We start from the raw sequence: 20521 nt of genomic DNA on the forward strand, positions 1-20521 counted from the left end.
GAACACGAATACAACGAAGTTGGCCGCCAACTGCCCGTTCAAAGTTATCGTTCAGTCCCTCCATGCCAACAACTACGAATGGTCCATGAGAGTTGTCAGCTCCCTTCATCGAGACCACGGGCCATCACAAGGCCTCACCGAGCACTACCAATGGAGAAAGTTAACAGACGAACAAATGAACCTCCTGAAAGATCTTTGTCTTGACAAGACGATCTCTTCTCGATCCGTTCATAAGCAACTGTGCCAAAAGTGGCCTCAGATTGCTATTCGCAGGACAGATATATATAACTGGCGATGGAAAGTCAACCAAGCCAAACGTCAAGGTACGGCCGCCAAGACTTTGTACGGACGCTTTCTGAGTCAAAGAGAGTCTGGATATGGGGCTTAGCTGGATTCATGATGAGTTCCGTTTTCGAAATGCCGCTTGGGCTTATCATAAAGGGGGAAAGATGTGGCAACAATTCTCGTCATGTCTCCAGATTGACGCTACATATAAGACCAACTGCTATAAAATGCCTTTGGTTACTGTCGTAACTGTATCGTCGGAGAAGACGTCCATGCCAATTTGTTATGGCCTTCTTAATAACGAACAAGTTGCTACTTATGAGTGGTTCCTCCAACAGCTGTCGAGATTCCAACAAGCAGGCAACATCGCGCCGCCAAAAGTTATTATCACGGATAAGGACGACCAGCTGCGTGCTGCAGCACGGCAAATATTTCCTAATGCGCAACTTCAGCTATGTGTCTTCCATATCAACAGCAATGTGGTCTTATCTATTAAGAAGTGGTGGAAGAAAACCGATGGCTCTGAGACAGATAGCGATAGTGACAATGCAGATACTGCTGACATTCAAGAGATGGAACGTGGGAATGTCAACGTTAAAGATATGAAGGATTCCAAACTTGGCCCTGTTCCCAAACGAGTATTAAAAACTCGAGCTGGTCTGTACTCCTCTGGAGACATATGGTATTTAGGAGATCGGAGGAGAGTTCAATCAAGCATGGCGGCAACTTCAAGAGACCTTTGAACACCAGGAGCGCATTCTGAGTTATCTCAAGAGCACATATTTACCTTTGAAGAAAGAATGGGCATGCTGCTATACTCGCCATTATCGGAACTTCGGTTTGTTTACGACAGCACCGGCCGAGTCAAACCATCATTCTCTGAAGACCTACAACCTATCCCTTCGGTCCGACCTCCCTGATGTCGAAGAGGCCACAGCTAGTCAGACAGTGGATAAACGTCTGCTATATAAAGACAAAATACAACAAGCAAACACCACCATTCGGAACCAGTTCTCAGGAAGAGAGTGGCTTGGCCAGCTGCCTTTAAGTGTCACTCGTTGGGCACTAGACCAACTCAACGAGATCCACAGGCCTATGGAATCAGGCCAGATCTCCAAGAAGCCTTTACTAGCGTGTACAGGCTCTACTAAGGCTCAATACGGCTTGCCTTGTGCTCACATGCTCCTCAGGTTAGCTGATCAAGATAAGCCACTGAAGAGGGAAGACTTGGATCCATTTTGGCACATCAAACGATCTCGAGAAATTGACGATCCTCTTCTTCAGGTACAGCGTCCTCCGATGGGAATACCCAAGGGACGACCACAAAATGGCGAACCATTTGGCAACGAACGTGCGATTCCCGATCATCAACTTGCGCCTCAAGGGTCAACACGAAGTGGCGTTAAGAGGTCAGCACGTCGGAACTACTCTCAATTCGAGCTAGGGTCAACTCTTGACGAGGAAGACGCAGCCGACCTACCAGACCAACAACAGCCTCGGCGAAAACGGAGTAAAGTTTCTGCTAGAGTCACAACTCGAGTTACTCGTCAACAGGCAAAGGGACACAGGGGCGGGTCCCCAATAATCCAGCTAAACAGCATCATTCTCCAGATGTAGAGGAGGACCATAAAATAACGAAGATTTTGCTTGCGAAGGGACAGAAAAAGTGGAAGGAAAAGGAAAAGGTTGGTGATAGCATTGTAGTTGCAACGGATTAAGGTAGGAAGTCACCCTGGGGTGGTAGCAAAATACTACTCAGGCACTGTAAGTAGTTGTTGGTATGGTGGAAATACTGGAGATATCACTTGCAGCAAATTTGACCGGGACATTATCGGAGACTGCTGTGGCTGAATGTGGGGGGGTGCGTCCGAATAGAGATTTGGGTGCGTCCGATTAAAGACTGTCAATTAGTGAATGGATCCCTTCGGCTCTGGGAGATGTATTAGTCTCTCCATCCCTTATTGTGCTTGCATTCTCCTGTATCTTCATGTATAATTCTAGTAGGGCTGTCAAGGTCAAGGGAGCCGCCTTGGCACCAGGGTGTTATTCCATAATCACAATAACCTATTCCGATTCCAGATCAGTGTTAGGGTGTTCCCTTCCCTAGCGCCGTTTCGTCCAACCTGGGTCCGTTTTTCTGTATGATGGGGTTGGATATTTGGCATCCACGATTGGAGCTCAGTGAGGCGACTCCTGCCGGGCTGCCACGTGATTCTTGGCCTAGGTAACCTCTGGAGGTAGTAAATGTAGGTGGGATACTCAGCCTGGGAAGATTGGAGTTCGTGGACCAAAGTCAAAGAAACCCGAGTGGCAGTCGGAGCGTTGGCCGGCCACAAGATTGCCAATAGTATAGAGGAAATAAAAAGATGCCTTTTGCAACTAGACAAAAGTACCTTCATTTAGTGTACCCCGCTCTGAGTTCTGTCTGGTGGTGTCCCTTCAAACCAAACCACACCTTGTGGTCGGAACCGTGAGGCGCGGCTGAGTGTTCCGTATCTGCGTATGTACCTGTCGAGATTATTAGGCGGCACCTCCTACTGTAGTTGTCCAGATTGCTGATTCCCAACCCACAAAGCTGTTCAATTCATCTACAGCCGCGGCATTTCGATGGCCAGAGAATACAACCAATGCTGCAGAAGCACGGGAGATGGGATGAAATGCAATACACGCACACTCTGGCTAGAGTAATATGAATGAAAAATTTCAAGCAGCACATTCCTTGTCAACCACGAGTGCCGTTACAATGACGGCTCCGCGACCTTCCTGCCGCGAAGACTTCGAGATCGCGATCATTTGCGCTTTGCCACTCGAATATAATGCAGTGGCCCTCCTGTTTGACGAGCGCTGGGATGAGTACGGTGACACATTTGGAAAAGCGCATAGAGATCCCAATACCTACACCACTGGCCGCATGGGCAAGCATAACGTCGTGCTGGCTCTCTTGTCTGGTATGGGCAAAGCCAAGGTAGCTGCCGCTGCGGCAAGCATGCGGTCGAGCTATGGGGACTTGGAACTAGTGCTTCTAGTGGGAATCTGTGGCGGCGTGCCGCATCATGGTCAGGATGAGATCTTGCTAGGAGATGTGGTTATCAGCAAGAGAGTTGTTCAGTATGACTTTGGCAGGAAATATCCCGATAAGTTTTTGCGCAAGGATACGATCGAAGATAATCTAAGCAAACACGACAAAAACATTCGCAATTTTCTCGCTCTATTCGACACAGATAACGGCAAAGAGACACTCCAAGAACGGACTGCACACTTTCTCACTCAGTTGCAAGCCAAAGCTGAGAAGCACCAGGCTAAATACCAATATCCCGGGACGGCCGAGGATAAGTTGTTCGAGTCAAGCTATCGACACAAGCACCGCATCTCACCGGCGTGCATCTGCAGCGACTGCCATGGAAGGATGGATCCCATATGCGACGACGCTCTTAGTGCGTTGTGCGATGATTTGGGATGCGACGAAAGATACCTAGAACGCAGAGATCGACTTCAGGCGAGGCGTCAGTTGGAGCAAGAAAAGAAGGACAGGGCGCAAGAGCCAGCCGTCCACATTGGCGCAATTGCATCTGGCGATACAGTAATGAGGTCGGGAGAAGACCGGGACAGGATCGCCAAGAAAGAAGGCGTTATTGCGTTTGAGATGGAATGCGCCGGGGTATGGGAAGAAATGCCATGCATTGTCGTGAAAAGCGTGTGCGATTATGCCGACTGTCATAAGAACAAGAAGTGGCAGGATTTCGCAGCAGCAACAGCAGCATCGGCATCGAAGGCAATTCTAGAACGATACATCCAAACAGACAGACGCCGTGGCCGGGTCGTGGACGAACCGCTGGTAGGCCATTTTTTAGTTCCGTTTGGAAGGAATCAGACCTTCGTTGGCAGGGAAACGATTTTATCAAAGCTTCTGGAAAGAATCTGCCCAGGCACGAACCAGGACGACTGTCAGAGAACCGCCGTCGAAGGCCTCGGTGGCGTCGGTAAGACGCAGATCGCACTGGAGGCTGTCTACCGAGTCCGCAATGTGCACCCTGACTGCTCCATTTTCTGGGTCCCGGCCGTGGACGCAAACACCTTTGAAAACGCTTACCGCGATATCGGCAAACGGATGAAGATTCAGGGTATCGACGAGGACAAGGCTGACATTAAGCGGCTTGTTAAAACTGCGCTAAGTGACGATAGTAGTGGCTGCTGGCTCTTGGTAGTCGATAATGCCGATGATATTACGTTGCTCTTTGGCGTCACTAGACTGTCAGACTATCTTCCATTTAGTCGAAAGGGCTCGATTCTGTTTACAACGCGGAATCATATGACCGTAGTGAAGCTAGACATCCCGAAAAGTGGTGTCCTCACCCTAGCGGAGATGAGCAGAACCGAGGCCACGGAACTATTGCAGACGAACTTGACGTCAAACCAGACGAGTGATATTGAAAGCAACATGGAGCTGCTTGACTTCCTGACCGACTTGCCACTAGCCATCAAGCAGGCGTCGGCTTACATGGCCGAGACGGGAATCACAACGGCACGATATCTCCATCATTATCGGTCCAGCGATAAAAATATGATCACGCTACTTAGTAGGGATTTCAAGGACCAGGGCCGCTACCAGACCATGAGAAATCCGGTCGCCACAACCTGGCTAATCTCCTTCGACCATGTCTCACGGGATAAACCACTTGCAGCCCGATATCTGAGATTTCTGTGCCTCCTTGGGGAGAAAGACATCCCTACATCTTTGCTGCCACCACCAGAAAGTGAGTTAGACATGGACGAGGCGATTGGCACGCTCAGAGCATATGCATTCATTACTCAGCGGGAGGGGCAAGATTCGATCGATATGCACCGGCTTGTTCGACTAGCGATGCAAAACTGGCTAGGGAACGAGGAACTGAAGAGCTCTGTGACGTCTGCGATACAGCGGCTTAATCAAGCGTTTCCGTTTCCAGAGCACGAGAACAGGGATATGTGGATGAGATATTTACCGCACGCACAAGCCGCACTGGAGTTTCGGGAGCACGCCGAAGGTGGGAAAGTGGACGCTAGTCTTTTGTATAGTGTGGCCGAAAGTTATTCCTTACTAGGACGATATCAGAAGGCAGAGCAGATGCATCGACAGTCGCTACAGGTTTACGAGACGGTGCTAGGCAAAGACCATCCGGACACACTTTCTAGCATAAACAGCCTCGCAAATGCGCTTAAAAACCTGGGGAAGTACGAGGAGGCCGAGCGGATGCATCGGCAGACACTCCAGCTTCGTCAGAAGGTGCTGGGCAAAGACCATCCGCGCACACTTGACAGCATGAACAACCTCGCCAATGTGCTTAGACATCTGGGGAAGTACGAGGAGGCCGAGCAGATGCATTGGCAGACACTCGAGCTTCGTCAGAAGGTGCTGGGCAAAGACCATCCGGACACACTTTCCAGCATGGACAGCCTCGCAAATGTGCTTAGACATCTGGGGGAGTACGAGGAGGCCGAGCAGATGCATCGGCAGACACTCGAGCTTCGTGAGAAGGTGCTGGGCAAAGACCATCCGCGCACACTTGACAGCATGAACAACCTCGCAAATGTGCTTAGACATCTGGGGGAGTACGAGGAGGCCGAGCAGATGCATTGGCAGACACTCGAGCTTCGTCAGAAGGTGCTGGGCAAAGATCATCCGCGCACACTTGACAGCATGAACAACCTCGCACTTGTGCTTGATAATCTGGGGAAGTACGAGGAGGCCGAGCAGATGCATCGGCAGGAATGGAAGTTAACAGAGAAGGTGCTAGGCAAAGACCATCCGTCCACACTTTCCAGCATGAACAACCTCGCAAATGTGCTTGGTAATCTGGGGAAGTACGAGGAGGCTGAGCAGATGCATCGGCAGGAATGGAAGTTAACAGAGAAGGTGCTAGGCAAAGACCATCCGGACACACTTGGCAGCATGTACAACCTCGCAAATGTGCTTGGTAATCTGGGGAAGTATGAGGAGGCCGAGCAGATGCATCGGCAGGAATGGAAGTTAACAGAGAAGGTGCTAGGCAAAGACCATCCGGACACACTTTCTAGCATAAACAGCCTCGCAATTGTGCTTGATAATCTGGGGAAGTATGAGGAGGCCGAGCAAATGCATCGGCAGACACTCGAGCTTCGTGAGGAGGTGCTGGGCAAAGACCATCCGTCGACGCGAAGAAGTCGGAGGAATTTTGAAAACTGCTTGAGGGCGAAGACATCTCCTTAAGGGCGGCTTTGCAACCATGGTCCGTGCACGGCCGCTTTTTTGCTTGGGAGGTACAGTACTTCGCAAACGACGCGTCTGCTAAGAACTGACCGCGTCTTGCCTACCTACTGTTTTTGGTGTGTTTTTTGGAGGCATCTTGTAATTACATCCGTGCCGTGCTTGTACGATGCCTCAACCGAAATCTTCCAGTACCCATGTGGCATTCCTTCTGAATTCTAGCCAACCTGAGGACCTCGATGACGCCGTAACACTTGAGCAAAACTCCGACTGTGCCAAGGCTGCGGGCGGCATTCAAACGGCGGTATTTTTAGTGGAGAGAGAGCCAACTCGCGATGTTAATGGCGGCGACTGTTCACAAGGTTGGGAATTTGGAGCTAGTAGTACACAAATAGTTGGCTTATGAACCAGAATGCGAGCTAGATAGTGAATCCGACGATGACGATGATCTATACCTGCCGCACTTCTCGCCGTTTGAGCCTCAGTGGCAACCTAAGACGGTTTTTAAGGGACACAAAGGTCCCACAGGTGATCCTGTGCCGCCATCGCAGCCGCTGCTGGCCGCCCAATTTTCCCTAGCTCAGAATCAAATAGCCTGGTCTCCAGATATCGGTAACCTAAAGGTGTTGCGACTGGTGATAGAAAAAGCTCATACGAGTACAGACAAATCCAACTCTACCTGAACGGAACAGGTTGCAGGGGCAGAGCAGCCAATCATGGGACGATATTAGGAAAGTGGGGATCGCATATTCCTACAGAATGCTTCATCCCTAATTCTGGATCAGCATTGGCCAGGTTTTGTGGTCAGCCAAAAGAATCGGATTTTACCCCTGTCGCGGTAATTCCAATCTACCCCCGAAAGTGGCGCATGAAATCCACCTCTACGTAGATTGGGATAAAGTCTTACCATTGTAGGGAGGTAGGTGGGTAGAAAATGTCATCAGCCTTCAAGCGTGCAGGCCACAATTGAGGTAGAAAGCACTACCTAATCGATTTGCGAGCTGCTTTGCTTGCACAACACAAATAGAAAACGCTACTTCATGCCCGCAAGATCTTAAAAAGTTCCAAAAAAAAAAAAAAATTCGCGACCCAGAACCGTAGAAAGGGCTACCACAGGTAATCCACGGCCGCTTGTACCCCGCCACTGTACAAAATAGTCACTTAAGCCAGTGGAAAACGCTACCTGTTCTGAAGAGGAAGCGGCTTTGCGTAGGTGGGGGTGGAAATCATTTTGACCGCGAGAGTGCATGCCTCCTGTTGTTGACCGCGAGCTAAAAACGGCCTAGTGCGCATGCCCGCAAAATCCAAAACGGCAACTTACGCCAACCCGACACCTGCCTCCCGACTAAGCACCATCGCCGCCCATAGAATAGGTTAACGCCCATTTTCTCAGGAGGTTTCTGCGGACGCAGCCAATGGAGGGCTGGCAGAGTGTCCTCAAAGAAGCCAGCCAATCAAGTACGCCCAGTGATGAACTCCATCCCTGTCAAAGTACCATCGGAAGAGCAAGAACTATTAATCCGGAATATTACCTAGCCAACAGCTTATTCACGTGACTGACCAACATTTGGGTGATCTAACTAGGGGCGTTTGCATTTTACATCACATTATTACACTCTTCAGTTACAACAAAAAATGTCGGCAGCCAACTCACAACAGGTATCGACAACGACAAGTTCAGATTCAGACGGCCCAACGCTCAACTTGAAAACACCCCGCACGCCTTTCAGGTCCATACGAGAATCACACCAAACGTTCTTCCTCCATCCTGGCTACCCTGAAAAGCATAACATTCTTCTCATTCTTCCGGCTCTCGACTCAGGTGGAATTCACCATGAAACAGCACGCATCGCATGTGCCATTCTTGCTAATTCCAGATGGGACGGCTTTCTATCGCTAACAAAAGACGGCCCAAAGCTCGAGGAGCCCCGCGATGCTGTTCTTCCGTCGCGCCGATATTACTTTCGTATAGAAGGAGGTAGGTCGTCATTTCCGTTCTTGGTTCGCGTGCTACCTCGTGACTACTCTTTCTAACGGAATGCATGGGGCAATGTAGATGACCGATATCCCGTTGTACCATCTTTTGACAACTTTCCATGCCCCCTCGAGCTCCCTGATTCATGGTGTGAGGACCTCGCTCCGATTGAACAGAGCAGTGTGGACGATGTGGGCAAACGGGACCAGATTTGTCGAGTAACTGGCTCTTCACTGCCAAACGAAAACGCGCACATTATTCCCCAGGCCCAGAGTGAATGGTGGCAACGAAATAGTATGTTTGCGTACACCGTAAATGCGGATCAAGGTTTCGACACGAAGTGTGCCGACAATACAATCCTTGTCCGACGCGACACACATAAGATGTGGGATGATCATCGATTCGCTATCGTGCCTAAGGCAGGGAAATGGGTTGCTCATGTCCTTTGGAACAGCCCAACGGTGGAATTAGAAGAATATTACCACAACCTCGAGCTTCAACCACTTCGCGGTGTATCGAGATACTTCCTCCTCTGCCGATTTGCTCTTGCTATCCTGTCTAAGAGCGCTTTTCTTAGTCAAGGTGTCCCGCGTCGATTAATAACCATAGTAGAGTCAGGGTCTACCCGCGTCCGTTCCATGTCGGCAGACGAGTACCGTGGCATGTTCAATACAAGTCGCGCGAACAGCCGAAGCCAAAGCCCGAAGAAGCGACAACGATCGACACAGAATGAGAAAGAAGGGGATGAACATATCGAGCATCCATACACAGAGACACTCTTCGAGATGGGAAGCGACCTAGACGAACCTGAGCGGGGTAGACCTCGAAAAAGGAGGTGCTCATGGGATGACGATTCAGTTAGAATCGGGATGAGCGAGACTTCCAAACGGTGGCAATCATCCAGTAACCACGACTATTTGGAGACGCCACCACGATCTACAAGCCCAATAAGAACTTGAGAGCATATATTCTTTGCCCCCCAGCCAAGTGTGAGCGTCGGGTACGCTCCAGGCGCTTCAACCCTACTACTCTATCAGTGTTGGCGGAAACGGGGCCCGTTTCCATGCAAACTGGTCAGATCGCGTCCAGCGTGTAACGGAAACGCGCCCCGTTTCTAATGCCAAAACGAGACCAGACCAGACGGACTACTACCAGTACTTTACATCATAATACAGACTTGCTTGGGAGTAGATAAAGCTGGCAAGGCTCCAGCATGTTAAACAGAGCGAAAGCAGCATAATGTTTTCTGTAATCACCTGGGCCAGCCAAGCAGACACCTCGTTCACGACTTACAAGCCAAACGTTCATGAGCTGCGCTATCTCCAGTCACTCGGCCTGTTCTTCAACGAGCCGGAGCCTGCAATTATATGCACTCGTTGTGGCTTTGCACTGAAAGCAGACTCTGATCGAGTTTCGCGACATCTCGGCGAGAGGCACAGCCTACGAACACAGACATATCCAACTCTACTATAGTTGCACTTGCAATTTGGTGGAATTGACCATGTTCAAGGGTGCTAGAGTTGGGTTTCGCACACCCATGTAGAGTTGAAATTTGTCCTCTGGTCCTACTACTGTGCAAAGGGTACAATGTAATGTAGTAAACTACACACTTTTCGTCCGTGCGCTGCCTAATCCCTAGATTTATTTTTACTCCAATTCCCACGCCTGTGGCCCGGTACGTCAAGCGACGGCCCCTGTCGCGTATTTTTATAAATTGCAGTGAGAAAGCCAAAAGCCTCTCAAGTGACATGTTCACCCGATCCTTCTGAGCATATGAAGTCCCTGAGGCTTTTCCCATATCGATCCAGTAATCTGTCACCAAAGCTCCCCGCCCCCTCGTTATCCCTACTGTGGTGGTCGCTCATCCGATCAAGAATGTCAATAGAGATGAAGGAAGAAGCGATAGCCCAGGCCTGTAATTTCTGGTCACTCCAACCATCAAATTCTCGTTCACTGTGTATCCGAGCGAGAAGGTCAAAAGAAGGAATCCGGTCGAAGAACGAGTCCTCACACCAAGCCACATCCGACGTACGACAAGTTTGGCATCCGCCTAGTGGTGTTAAACGGCAGGCAACTTTCATTTGCCCTGCATATGAAGCAAATAGCATCGGTGACGAGAATCGATACCGAGGTGTTCCTGCTGTTCGAGGTATCGTAACGAGTACCATCTTCTGACCGGCTTTCTTTTCTAGTCTTGACCAGTAATATGACATCAGGCGATTCCAATCGCGAAAGGAAGGCACTTTCATGTCTCGCATCAAGAAGGGTTCCACGTACTCTTCCAACCATCGACGTACAATTTTGACTTTCTTTCCCGTGGATAGGTCCTTCAATAAACCACAAGGCAACACTGGGAATCCGGGCGATATATCAACATCATAAGCCAGACGCCCGCCGAGTGTTCCGTCCCGACACTGGCGCAAAAGCCCAAATGAGGGTATTTCGGTCATCCTCACTTTGGGTGGCGCGCTTTTATGTTACTGCTTCTTCGTATTAGTAGCGTCTTCCAGAGTTCGTCTCTCGCTTTTGCCGAATGAAGATACTGTCCTGATGATTTGCGCTTTTGCTTGACAAGTTGAGTAGTTGGCAACTCCAAAACGATGCAGTCGAACAGGCACCGATCGTGCATAGCACCGATGTTTACCCGCTGAAGGCTGGGACCAGCGCCAGTATTGACGATGAAAAGTACTGTCAAAAATGACTAGGCCTGTCGTGGTATTGTCTAAGAGCTCTCTCTGGTAAGAGTGTCATTACTCCAATTACATTAGACGTGGTTTGACTTGAGGCCCGCTAGATGTGTCTTTCTGACCTCCAACAGCCAGGCACTTTGCCAATAATTCATTGCAGTGGATTTGGAGCATAAGAGTCCATATGGCCATAGCAAATTGGCGCTTCGATTAGAGCTGGTTCTGGCGGATTTGCTCAAGAATGAAGGCTGAATGAAACTTGTATTCAGCTATTAATTCCGGCTCAGTGCGGCTAAACTGCCTGTGCAAACTACATTAGAGAAATAATATGCTCTTTATTCAGCCGTTAGTTACTCACTTCCTGCAAAGTAGAGAAAATGCTATGTAATTGAAACCTGGCACAGGCAATACGCCGTAGGTGGATGAATGTACAATGCAGGTGTGACACTGGACGTCGACTAGGCTGTTTAAGACGGAAATCGCGGAGAGAAACGGATGCCGTCAAGGAGGTGCAAAAAGCCAGCTTTAGCTATTTATTTAAATACATCTCAAGCTGTAAGTTAAGTAGCATTGTAGGTGCCAAAATTGGTGCATGGTCGATCCGACATTGTTCTTGAGATGTCATTTTGATGTCGGTTTTGGCGTATTTCTGGTCCGACAATATTGGTAGGCGCTGAACAACTTTAATGGCACATTCTTATGGCAAATGCGCAAGTGTGCCTCCACTTCATTCGCTACACATGCAAAGCAGCATCGCGATCAAACCACCACGCAGAAGTGGTGTAGATGCAGAACGGCTCCATGACGAACACAAAGAACCTCCTCGGCGAATTTGTTTCATTCAAAGGGTGGTGGTTCCCAACTATCCAGTTAAGCTTTGTGTAGCGGGCTGAGCCCGAGCGTGGCTCACTCGCCTTCCACCCCGGCCACTGCCGGGGCGGTACCCACCGCAACCGAGATTATCAATACTCCTTCCTTCAGCCCTCAAGCTCTCCTCTTTCTTGTTTTGCTTTCTCTTTCTTCTCTAGCTTTTAGATACTCGTGTGGTCGCTTAGCCAGTTGTCAATACGCTTGCTTGGACTGTTACACTTAGCCACCTACCAAGCTGAACAGGGCATCGCGTCTCAGCAGTCACTTGGGTTTGATTAGTTCATGAACCCTGGTTCGTTGTGGCGCAATCGCTTACGACAAAATCTGGCCAATGCTGATCCAGCATTTGGTATGAAGTATTCTGAATGAAAACATTATCCCCACATGGCTAATATTGCCCCGTGATTGGCTGCTTGGCCCATGCAACATGTTCTATTCTGCTAGAGTTGGATTTGTCTGCGCTCGTAGGCTCCAAGCTAGCCCGCTGTGGAGCATGATAAAACACGAGAAACCGAAGCGAACAATAGTGATGTGGCCTTGTACAGTACGTGTACGTACAGTACTGTATTTTAGCCCTAGTACCGTACGTACAATGGGGTTGTACAGTACAGTACATACATACAAATTTCCCCTTCCTTTTTGGGCAATAGTGAGCCCTGCCCTTGCACCATTTTTGAGCCTCAAACCTCAGATTCCACCTCAGTGTCAACACCCAATATATCACCCGTCGACTGTAATACACCTCCCACTCAAAATCCTCATTGGTTGAGGCCATCGCGCCGTCCATCCAGACCTTCTTGCCCTGCGCATTCACAAATAACTCGAGATATGAATCTTCGAGTTCTAGCCAGTCCTTCTCCTCAAGATCCGCCCAGCGCTTTTTTAGGGTTAGCTTTGGTGGGCGCCATCTTTTTAGCGATACCTTCAATTGGTACAAAATCAGGAGTGCGTTGAGCCAACAGAGCTTTTGTACAGCTCCGTATTTGTACGATGTGACCCACAAATTCCCCTATTTGGAATATCGTACGTACGCAGTACGCGTACGTACTTTTTCTTCTTGTACGTACGTACGTACAACAGTGTTGTACGAAAAGTACAACATCACTAGCGAACAAAGGATATTGCAAAAGCAGAAATTAGATAACAAGGACGTATGGGCTTAATGAGATAAAGCCTGGTTTCAGAATGTACACATGTCATAGGTTTATAGTTGCCATTTTGGAGTTCTCCACCGGGCGTTAATAAAAGTAAGAAAGTAAGTAAGTAAGTAATAATTAACCCCTGTTGCGTTTCAAGCGTACTCATGCTATTAACGACTCGAGATAAGAGTAGAGAAGCCCTAGCTTGTTGACTGTATTGAGAGTGGACGTATGATGTGGACCGAGAGCCTTCTCGTAGCCTGCTAGTGCTCGCTGGTACATCTCTTCTGCCTCTTTCAGCTTCCCTTCCTTGTTTTATATACAAATCCCCAACACCGTTGACTGTATCAATGGTGGAGGTATGATCTGGACCGAGAGCCTGTTCGTAGCCTGCTAGTGCTCGCTGGTACATTTCTTCTGCCTCTTGCAGCTTCCCTTGATCAGAGCAGAGAGCCCCAAGGTTGTCGACTGTAAGGAGAGTGGACGTATGATCTGGACCGAGAGCCTTCTCGTAGCCTGCTAGTGCTCGCTGATACATCTCTTCTGCCTCTTGCAGCTTCCCCTGACCAGAGTAAAGAGCCCCAAGGTTATTAACCGCTTTAAGAGTGAACATATGATCGGGACCGAGAGCCTTTTCGTAGCCTGCCAGTGCTCGTTGGAACAGCTCTTCTGCTTTTCGCATTTCTCCTTGATTCCTACAAAGAATCCCAAGATTGTTGACTGTATCAAGAGTGGACGGATGATCTAGACCGAGGGCCCTCTCGCGTCCTGCTAGTGCTCGCTGGAACATCTGTTCTGCTTCTTGCAGCTTCCCCTGATCAGAGTAGAGAATCGCAAAGTTATTGACTGTATCAAGAGTGGACGGATGATCTGGACCGGGAGCTTGCTCGTGGCCTGTGAGTGCTCGCTGGTACATTTGTTCTGCCTCTTGCAGCTTCCCCTGGCCAAAATAGAGAGCCCCAAGATTGTTAACTGCAATAAGAGTGGACGGATGATGTGAACCCAGAGCCGCCTCGTAGCCTGCCAGTGCTCGCTGGTACATCTCTTCTGCATCTTGCAGCTTCCCCTGATCCCTGTAGACGTTCCCCAAAAGCAGAAATGCTTCCCATACTGCAATATTATCTCCCCACCAAACCCTATGCCGTACGTAATTCGCGTGTGGAATAAGCCGCTGCTGAAGCTGGGCGTAATTTCTGGCACTTGGGCTGGGGACAGAGTACCCTACGGATATTAGCGCCAGTTCATCGAACTTCCTAAAATCCACATCTTTGTCTATACTGGCAAGGTAAATGCACCAGTCTTGTACCACTGGATGCAAGGCGTAGCTTTCATCTTGCCCCTTTGTCTCGAGGAGAGAAAACCCAATGAGCGTCTTAACACTTGCTTTGAACGCCAGTCCGCTTGATATAGTCCTTTGCAGCCAGATTGGGACATTCGGGCTGTAGCGGCTGCCATTTATCAATTCATACCAGATATCTCGATTATCAAAACGAGCAAATAAAAGTAGTAGCTTTGCTGCATCTGCGTCCCGTTTTTGTATCTCACAATATGAGATCATCCACGTTTGTAACATATTTCCCTGTGGGTACTGGCGCTCAGGATTTGATTCCAGCTGTAACTCGGACCAGGATTCTTGGTAATACTTCCAGTACTCAGTGATGCTGGCTCCAGTTTTACGCATGAAGGCGCCAGCGATGGCGATTGCCAATGGAAGTCCGTCTAGTCGATTAGCAAGAGCAAGGGTATCTACCTACATTAGTACCATCAGAAAGATCTGCGTAATAGACGTTTATGTACCTGGATCATTTTCAGGACGGCTAATAGTATTCTTTGTTGATAAATGGCTGCATTGCAAGAGTAGTTTGATTGCATCATCGGAGTCCAGTTTAATGACCGGGAAGGATTCCCCTAGTTCAGTCAACTTTGGGAGCCTGGAGGTAATGAGAATGGAGCCATGATCGGCCGCAGGGAAGAATTCTGCAATATCGTATGCATTACCAGCAGCGCTACTGGTAGGGGAGTATTGGTCGATGTTGTCAAAAATGATGAGCCAGCATGAGTTTCCTTCCAATGCGAGCCAGCGTAGGACATACCTTGCTCGTTGCTCCACCTCCTCGTCATTGACCGCTTTCGTATGCGGTGACTGTCCTGGTAATCGGGGAAAGACAGAGCTCAAAGATTGCAAGATTGTGCCTCGATCCTTGCCACTCAGCCAGAAGATGGCTGTAAAATCGTCTTTGTGGTCTCGTGCGAAGCGAATCGCTAGCTGGGTCTTTCCTATCCCCCCAAGCCCATGAAGAATCGCAACTTTTCGCAACTGGGAATTCGTCGGCTGTAAATACTGCCATAGCTCGTCTAGTTCGGCTCGCCGTCCCACGAAATTTTCAATCACTGGCACAGCGGTAAGATGTAACGGTACGTGAAAGAGGTGAACTAGATACAAAAGACTGGTTAGCGATGAATTTGGAGTCATAGCAATAGCATGATCAGGTCACGGTCTTCGTACCTGACTGCCGTCGAATGGTGCGGACGATATATTCCTGTACAAGTCAGCAAGGAACAGGCTGGCTTGCATTAATGCACATACATGTATAACAGCGGCAAAGTAAGTCTCAGTCTTGTCTGCAAACATCAGCTAAAAGTCCATATTCGCTACGCAAAGTCCTCGAGATACACACTCTCTTTGAGTCTCATATTCAGAATGCAGTCCCTTACTCGGAACTTCTGTGTTATATGCGTGAGGTAGCCCTCCGTCGCTGCTTGTATCGGCCCCTTCTTCTTGTACTCCTCAAGCCCAATTTCCTGCAGCCCCTGCTCGACATTAAACCTGAAGTACCGCTTCTCATCGAAATGCCGGGCCCATCTTGCTATGAATCTTTTCTCCATGTTTTCCGTCTCAGTGGCAATCTGCACCAATGTCTGCCCGAGGAACTTAATCATACTATCTTCGAATGGTTTCTTGCCTGGGTTCCCTGTTCCAATCGAGATAAAGCACTTGACCAGCGGCTTCAGGTCTCCCGTCTCAGAGCACCATATGTTCGACGCCTCACCCTCTACCTCGTCCACAGGATTGTTTGCGCCTAGTCCGCCGTCGGCAAACGAGCGGTCACCGATCTAACGGGTTCAAAGAAAGTTGTGGCGGCAGATGTTGCGAGGGCGGCTTCGCATATCGTGGCGCGGATACTTGGCTCGTGAGGGAGGCTGTAGCTTCGGAGGCGGACGATGCCCTTTGTGTGACGGTCGGCGGTGCAAACGAAGCTGGCTATGTTAGAAATATCAAATTAATTAGTCATGTGCTTACGTTCTGCATCCGCGTTCAGCGCCGTTATTAAACAGGTCCTGCTGAGATGCCCCGCTGTCCTCCACTACCTTCCGGATTGCGTTCTCCAGCTTCGTCGAGTCGAACCGCGCCTTGATATCGCCCTTAAGGTTGACAGGGAACGAGCTCAGCTTCTTGCCAAACACTGCTGCGGCAAGTTCGCTGTACGCGTCAATGCACTTGTCGACATCCATCTCGAGCCGGCCGAGCATGATCGCGATGAGGCTTGCTGATAGTTAGCGCGTCGGACCAACGATGACAAGTTCACTCACCCTCCAGTGCTTGTGCCTCCGATAAGGTCAAACACTTCGCACGGCTTCACTGGAGGGAGTTTGATCTGCTTCCGGGCATGGTTTAGTCGATCCATGATGCTCTTGAGGATGTAGAGTGACGAGAGGCCCCGCACGCCGCCGCCATCCAGGGACAGTAGGCATAAGCCAGTAGTGTCAACTGGGTTCGGCTCGCCGCCGTGATTTAGTGTAGCTTCTTGCTCCATGGTGGCCGCAGCATTCGCCGTTTTGCCTGTTTTACCTTATTCGCAAGATATAATATGTCTAGTATTGTAGTGGGAGGTCAACAGTGTGCACTGGTAATTTCAGGTTGTAATGAAGAGCACAGCCCTTGGGTTTGATCACGCAATGTGGAGAATGATGGATGTAACCTGCAATGAAGGAGGTCATGCCAGCCATTCAAACCGTGTCACTTGCCGCCGAGAATTGTAGGAACTAAGAGGACCCTCTTCACGGTCCGGCCCTAGTGGCCAATAGCGTCGCCCCAATCCTGCTGCCTAAAGAAGCCCGGCGCCGTTGTCATGGGTGGTTGTGGTTCTTCTCGTTGTAGATTGTAATGGTCCAAGCGACTATACTTGGCTAGGCGACTATGAACAAGCATTCCATAAGGAGTAAAGCTTTACTTAGATGGCAGGGATGGTATGGGGCTGCAGGGGTGGTGAAGACGGTACGGCCACTTTGTATTGGCCGGTCAATCTGCGCAGGGATAGTGTAGACTCTTCTGCTTGATTGATCCTAATGGTGACACCTCTACTGAGTGTGTCCACTTTCCCAGTCGCTGCAAGCCCAACCCGAACCCGTACGGACCTCTGATCACAGATATGTTCCGCCAGGTCCCGTTTTCTGCTCCCTGCCCAAGCGTCGTATAGATAGATACCAGTTGATTCTTTGCATTCACATTGCTGGGATCGGCAAAAATGCATTTATCCAAGAGAGTAGCGGCAAATCGTAGGTTTCCATTGTTCTGGTACTCCTTGGCTTTGTCAAGGACAGCTTGCTGCCGCCCATGCATTTGACGTACTCAGTTGCTTCATCGGTAGGCTGGAGTCTCCATAAGTTCGCAGGGTTGCCGTCAAACCAGCCCATATACTTGTCATAAATTCCTTTGACGTTGTGACTGACTGAACCATAGTAACCCTGCGGGTTCGTTCGCGCGCTCAGAGCAGGCGGCGTCTTAATCTGCTCGGCAATTTCCACAGGAGTGCTACCATTGTTCAGTTGACGTAGTGTTTCATTGTGAAGGTACGCGTAGTAGTCACGCTGCTCTGACAAGAAGGTCAAGACCAAGTTCTGCGAGTCGTCAGCTTTGCCATTTGTAGCATCACTGTTCTCGCCTGCAGACTTCCAGGTTGGCCAATGGTGGCTGGAGAATACCACATCGGTCATGTCTCCGAAAAGAGTGATGGACTCATCGAGGTATCGAGACCAAAGTCTCGCGTCGCGAACTGGCGCTCCGCGTAGCGTTTGGATATTGTGCAGGGCGTGTGTTGCATTTTCAGCCATGCAGAGAGCGTTATAGTCTCGAAAGAAAAAGTTTACTTCGGCAGGGTTCTCTGTCCCGGGGGTCAGTTGGCAAATGATCTCTAGCCCTTCAATCCCAGGCTTGAGAACGCCATCACTTGTGATGCTCTGTTTCGGGGCCACCAAGGAACTCTGTCCCGTTGATGGCACCTGCCCCAGGCCGCAACCGATTTGACCGTCTGCAGACTTGAGCAATCCTTCTCCATACATGTAGATGGATCTTCGAGACATGGCAGCTCCGGCGTACACATTCTCACTGACGGCATGTTCGAGAAAGCCTTCTGGGCCGATGATTTGGAGGTCCGGACCAGCTATATCTACGATGGCCTGCGCACCACCGAAATGGTCCACATGACAATGGGTGTAGAGTAGTGCCTCAATTTCAGGGTTTTGCTGGAACTGACTGTTGTGATAGACTTGGTAGAGTTCAATGGCTGCTCGAGCTGTTTCAACAGAGGTCAAGCAGTCGACGATGATAATCTTGTTCGTCTTTGGGATCTGGACAATGCTCATGTTGGCGAGGTCAAGGCCACGTACTTGATAGATGCCGCTGGTCACCTGATAAAGGCCTGCTGTGACGCTGCAGAGTTGACCTTGTCGCCATAGCAGCTCATTTGCGGTGGGAGGACACTCTTCCGACATAAACTGATACGCATCAGCATCCCAGACAACATCGCCACTCAAGTCCGACAAGATTTGAGGATTGCTCAAAGTTGCCACCAGACCACTCTGAGCAAACTCAAAGTCGTGATTGTTGGGATCGACAGGTTTCGCAGGTAGAGACATGTTGGTCACAAGGAGTTGACTTTTTGATAGCAAGCTTTGAATAACGTGAATTGGTGAGTGAACAATGTAGATAAGACGTCTCTATCTTCAAGCCGATTGAAGAGCGCTTCCATTCATTTAAATATCTTGCTCGACAAAGAGATACACATGCTAGCCGTCAACTGAAGCTGGTACGACTGCTCGAGTCACATGGTGATTCTTGTTCCGGAAGCCAGAACGGAAACCTGCATCGATTTTGAGCTCGGATGGTAGGCAAGCGGAGCTAGTGTGCGCGAATAGCAGCGTCGGCTCAGTTATAGATGTGTGATTTCTGATAGTTCACGGCGCACCGCAGATGACATACACAAGCTACAAAAGACGAGATTAAGTTATGTGTGTTCAAGTCGCATTTACAGTGGCCTAGACTCTCAGTGAACATGGAACCCACAGAAGGACCCTCAGACTTGCATTCAACTTGAGCAATACTTCGGCCGAGATCGCTAAGCCTGCATCAAGACGTGCCCATCTTAACGCATATTGGGCAATCTGCTTTTTCCTATTGCCAAGTTGTCACAACTTGGGAGAGAACGCATTATCTTTGAGGCTCTTTGACATCCAATAGCTTCGAGATTGCAAGTAGCGTATGCAGTTGGTAATTACTGCTACGTTGGTCTGTCTTCTTTGTCGGTAAATAAATGTCTTCATTTACCAAGCCAACGTAGTCGTGGTGTACCACCCCCAGTTTCTGGTGTCCTGAATATTTAGTTGCAGGTCTAGGATGTTGCATTCCGACTTACACTACAGATTTCCTGCGCGGAAGTACGAATCCGGTGTCAAGAGCCATTACCTCGTTAACAGCTAGGAACCAGCATTCATCATGCACTAGGTCACACATGACATATTGCTGTAACTTCTATCAAACAATTGGATTGTTTTCAGGACCGCCCCGACGCAATCTGGAGACGTACTGTGGAGGTCACCGCTTGGCGTCCGCAATTGCTTGTCCAATCTTGAGATGAAGCAATGCGAGATGAGGGCCGTCCAGCCAGTGTTCGAAGCGAGTGAACTGCATGCAGCATACCACTTATTGATGCTTTTCTTTTCTCCTCCTTGCGGCTTGTTGTCTCAACATCCCCAAGAATTGCGGTGACGTCAAACGTCGTACTCCCTTGCTGTCTAGATACACAATATCCCGCCTCCTCTTGTTCATCCCGTATCACTCTAACCTCTCATGCATGGTGCAGCGTCAATATTTTCTGCGCTTCACTGTGTTTGGAATCTATGTCACATTTTGAGTCGTGCTCAGCATTAAACGAAACCCGTTCATGTTTACTCCATATCTAGAAATTTGATGTGTTACATCAGGCCGACATATGTTGTGTCGTCTGCCGGTTACAAAAGTGCCTTGACAAGGTCTAGAACTCATGACCGTGATAATACCATTGCA

At 49.4% G+C, this 20521-nt stretch overlaps 5 protein-coding genes across 5 annotated transcripts; 3 read left to right on the forward strand and 2 right to left on the reverse strand.

Moving 5' to 3' along the window:
* Positions 1 to 512: 512 nt before the first annotated feature.
* VFPPC_18454 (MULE transposase domain-containing protein) lies at positions 513 to 1902 on the forward strand (the record flags this gene model as incomplete). The annotated part of the gene is made up of 2 exons (XM_022430060.1): positions 513 to 923; positions 976 to 1902. The coding sequence occupies 2 exons, from the start codon at positions 513 to 515 to the stop codon at positions 1900 to 1902; spliced, it is 1338 nt and encodes a 445-aa protein (XP_022284928.1).
* Positions 1903 to 3028: 1126 nt separating this feature from the next.
* On the forward strand, positions 3029 to 6511 carry VFPPC_18455 (phosphorylase superfamily; the record flags this gene model as incomplete). Its single annotated transcript, XM_018294785.2, has 1 exon — positions 3029 to 6511. One exon carries the CDS (start codon positions 3029 to 3031, stop codon positions 6509 to 6511), a length of 3483 nt encoding a protein of 1160 aa, XP_018136283.2.
* A 1632-nt stretch (positions 6512 to 8143) lies between these two features.
* On the forward strand, positions 8144 to 9442 carry VFPPC_11380 (HNH endonuclease domain-containing protein; the record flags this gene model as incomplete). Its single annotated transcript, XM_018289589.1, has 2 exons — positions 8144 to 8486; positions 8565 to 9442. The coding sequence occupies 2 exons, from the start codon at positions 8144 to 8146 to the stop codon at positions 9440 to 9442; spliced, it is 1221 nt and encodes a 406-aa protein (XP_018136284.1).
* Positions 9443 to 12720: 3278 nt separating this feature from the next.
* Positions 12721 to 16994, reverse strand: VFPPC_18456 (protein kinase subdomain-containing protein; the record flags this gene model as incomplete). Its single annotated transcript, XM_018294786.1, has 10 exons — positions 12721 to 12726; positions 12783 to 12917; positions 13514 to 14925; positions 14977 to 15612; positions 15686 to 15719; positions 15767 to 15801; positions 15858 to 16293; positions 16401 to 16437; positions 16481 to 16723; positions 16771 to 16994. The coding sequence occupies 10 exons, from the start codon at positions 16992 to 16994 to the stop codon at positions 12721 to 12723; spliced, it is 3198 nt and encodes a 1065-aa protein (XP_018136285.1).
* Positions 16995 to 17682: 688 nt separating this feature from the next.
* Positions 17683 to 19095, reverse strand: VFPPC_11383 (beta-lactamase domain-containing protein; the record flags this gene model as incomplete). Its single annotated transcript, XM_018289590.1, has 1 exon — positions 17683 to 19095. The coding sequence occupies one exon, from the start codon at positions 19093 to 19095 to the stop codon at positions 17683 to 17685; it is 1413 nt and encodes a 470-aa protein (XP_018136286.1).
* Between the last annotated feature and the right edge of the window lie 1426 nt (positions 19096 to 20521).

The sequence above is a fragment of the Pochonia chlamydosporia genome, assembly GCF_001653235.2.
Source record: "Pochonia chlamydosporia 170 chromosome Unknown PCv3seq00018, whole genome shotgun sequence".
NCBI classification, from domain to species: Eukaryota; Fungi; Ascomycota; class Sordariomycetes; order Hypocreales; family Clavicipitaceae; genus Pochonia; species Pochonia chlamydosporia.